This window comes from Pundamilia nyererei, unplaced genomic scaffold, assembly GCF_000239375.1.
Source record: "Pundamilia nyererei isolate P.nyererei 1_Seehausen unplaced genomic scaffold, PunNye1.0 scaffold00199, whole genome shotgun sequence".
Taxonomy (NCBI): Eukaryota; Metazoa; Chordata; class Actinopteri; order Cichliformes; family Cichlidae; genus Pundamilia; species Pundamilia nyererei.
In genome coordinates this window covers 553524-556622 of record NW_005187600.1, presented here as the reverse complement: position 1 = coordinate 556622, position 3099 = coordinate 553524, and the positions used below count along the sequence as shown (strand labels likewise).

The following is a 3099-nucleotide window of genomic DNA, read 5'->3' as shown; positions in this document are numbered from 1 at the left end:
CTCCCTCCAGCCGGTTTGCTCGTCTGGCTCACTCTGTGTTCATCTTCTGGTTTCTGTCTCGAGTGCAGAGAATTTAATAACTTATGAATATGTTACGATTCAGGACAAAATGTTTTTTAGATTGTGTTTTTATTCTTGGGGCCCAGTTAAAGACACAAACACTTTTTAGGGTTGCCTTATATGACACAGGCTTGTTTTGTGTACACTTTGATCACAGCTACATCCTTGTGTTTGGACGATGATGTATTTTCAGCATGTTTTCATCCAGATTTGCTGTTTGTTTTGTTTCTGCAGCTGCTCGCGGTCAGACCTGACGCTGGCTCTCGAGGACTGTATGGCCGCCCTGGATCTGTTCCTCAGAAACGACTTTGAGGAGGCGCAGGCGCGGCTCAGATGCAGGTAGGAGCACCACCTGCGTAACGACCTGCTACGGGTGCTGTTCTCGCCGGCCTTTCGAGTGTTCTCAGTAACTTTCACGGCTCAAAATAATTCTTATTTATCTGATATTGGGCCTCTGTCTGAAACAAGTTTAGTTTTAGTTCCTCTTCCCTTAAGACAACTGTCTGCTGATTGGCTCCCCCTCTCAAACAGAGGGTTTGAACAGCAGGTGGGCGGAGCTTCTGTTCAGACTGACAGCAGTCCAAAATCTGAGCTTTTGCCTCATTATTTGAAACTTTGACCATGTTTTTTCATGAGCGTCCAAGAACTTATCAAAAGATATGAAGGTCATAAATGTGAGTTAAGGCATCATTCGGAGGATTCCTAATAGCTTTTTAGATCTGCGGTGATTTCACCTCATTGCTCTTCTTTTTGAACCCTGCTGCAGTTCCTTGAATGTTTTTCTTGGATCTTTGGTGACTTGGAGGACTTTTAGACAGTCGTCCCCTAATGTTGCAGGTCTCTGTTAGTAGTTTGTGTCTCTCACTGTGGACGTGTCAGGACCTGGAGCTTTTAGCTTTGTCACCCAGTTTTCTGAAAATGTTCTGATGATGATCACTTTTTTTTACATGCTGCCATGATTGCTGTTACGTTTTTCACGTTAAAATCTGAAGCCGTCTCTAAATGAATTAGATTGAATTAAATGTCCAATAAAAGTTTAAGAATTAAGAAGCTGTGCTTTATTTGTTTTGAGCTTTCAGAGCACTCACTGCTTTAAATTCTTCCCAGTGGCAGGATCACTTAGATATTGAAGATAAATTCACTATTCAGCCTTTGAAGATGGCTGCACAATTAGAAGGAGCTTTTTAATGTGTTGTGATGTTTCCATGAAGGTCCAATTATGTGGGGAAACAACAAAAAGTGTCGCGTTTGAAAAAGGAGACAAGGAGGCAAATAAAGCGACGGTTTCTTCGAACAGTTTAACTAAAAGAGATGGACAGACCACAATCACCATCAAAAGAGAAACATATTAAAACTCTGAAGTTGATCAGGTAAAAATAATAAGTTAAAAAGGCTAAATCAGCCAAAGCACCACAGAGGTCCCACATTCAGCAGCCACAACATATAAAACCAGAAATGCTGCCTGAGTCTGGAGCTGTCCTCTGTGCTCTGACCCAGTTGCTGAGAAGAGTTGGCTGTACAAAAGTGCGGCACCTGAAGCTGGAGAGACAACATGACACAGCAACTGGGACAAATCACAGCAGGCTCTGCCGGGGCCATAACATGCTTGGAAAATAAAGTCTGTAAGATGATGTTTTTGAGTCCTGAATCAGTGACAGCTGGAACCATCGTACTGCAGTGCAGTTAAAGTCAAGCTTCTTGTCGGTTCTTTGTTAAGTACAGGACAAACACCGCATTGCAGTGACCCACAGTGGGCAAGTGAATTGAATCTAAAGTTAAATAAGATAAAATAGAGAATTAAAACTATAATAGATATAAGAAATAAGGTGTCAAAGTCTTAATAGACAAGATACATTAAAGCCAATAAACTGTAATTGCTGTTTCTGTTGTGTTTACATGAACAGGTTATGTGAACCATGTGCTGCTTTAAGTTACATTAACATAACACAGCACGTAGAAACGCCACCTCCAGGTTTGTACTCCAACACCGAGTCATCGTGTTACTCGGTGTCCACTGCGTGTTATCAGCACCTTTATCGTGCCGCTGCTTTGATCCGTCCTCTGGGACTGTGGGCCGCTCCTCAGCCCAGTTTCTTCTTTCCAGTGCTGCCCAGCATCAAACAATAGCTTCCTTTTAGCCCTGACTGTGTTTGTAGCTTTGAAACAGTAAACCGGTGTGAGAGACATGTGTGTGACGACATTAAGAGTGAATGAACTCACACTCTTTGTCTTTTACATTATTATTTTTTGGTCCGTCTTTCCTGGTGTTTGTTATTTAAACTTGGATTTGGGAAATATTCTACCCGTGCTGACGATGTGGATAAATCTAAAACCTCACACTCCTGTTGGTGTCCTGATTTCTGCCTCACAGGTTTCTCCCTGTGCAGCCGGCTCTATTCCATTTACATGCAGAACTGCAATTAAACTGATTTTTTAATATTTTGTTTGCTTTGTACACAACCCAATAACACCCACAACCTCATTTTCTCCTCAGAAAAAGCTTTTATGAGAGGAAATGACAGCTGTTGGGCTTTCAGCATGCTGTATATCATTTTAATGCATCTGGACACATCAGCGGGGATGTTTTCTGGAGTTATCATGTTTTGTAGAGCCTGTGAATCTTTGCATCCCGCAGCTTTTGTGTTCTTCCACTTGCTCGGCCTTGAACTTTGAGGCCTCAGAGAGCAGCTCTGTGTCTGACGTTAGCATTATTTTCAGACTTTTAGATCTCACACCTTTGCTTGCAGGCAGGATTTGCTTTGTTTTCCTCCACCTGTTAGCTGTAGTGTGACGCGGCCATGTGGGGCAAGGACACACACGTATGTGGACACAGTTTCTATTTAGTCAATCTTGTGTCTGCTACATTTACCCCTACGTCCATGTTTATGGTCACAGGTAGTTGGAGGTCGTCCCAGGATGCATTGGGAGCAAGACCTCGTTTATACAAAGTGCATATTAATTGGAAATCTGACTGTGGAACAATATTGTGTTTGTAGAGACTTTAGTCAGTGGCTTACAGTCACGGTCACCATATCGCCA

At 42.5% G+C, this 3099-nt stretch overlaps 1 protein-coding gene across 1 annotated transcript in view; it reads left to right on the top strand.

The window, feature by feature from the left end:
* ttc39a (tetratricopeptide repeat domain 39A) overlaps window positions 1-3099 on the top strand; it is a 32795-nt gene that overhangs the window by 10797 nt on the left and 18899 nt on the right. Inside the window, 1 exon segment of the mRNA XM_013914467.1 lies at window positions 295-399. Coding sequence (XP_013769921.1) covers window positions 295-399 — 105 coding nt within the window.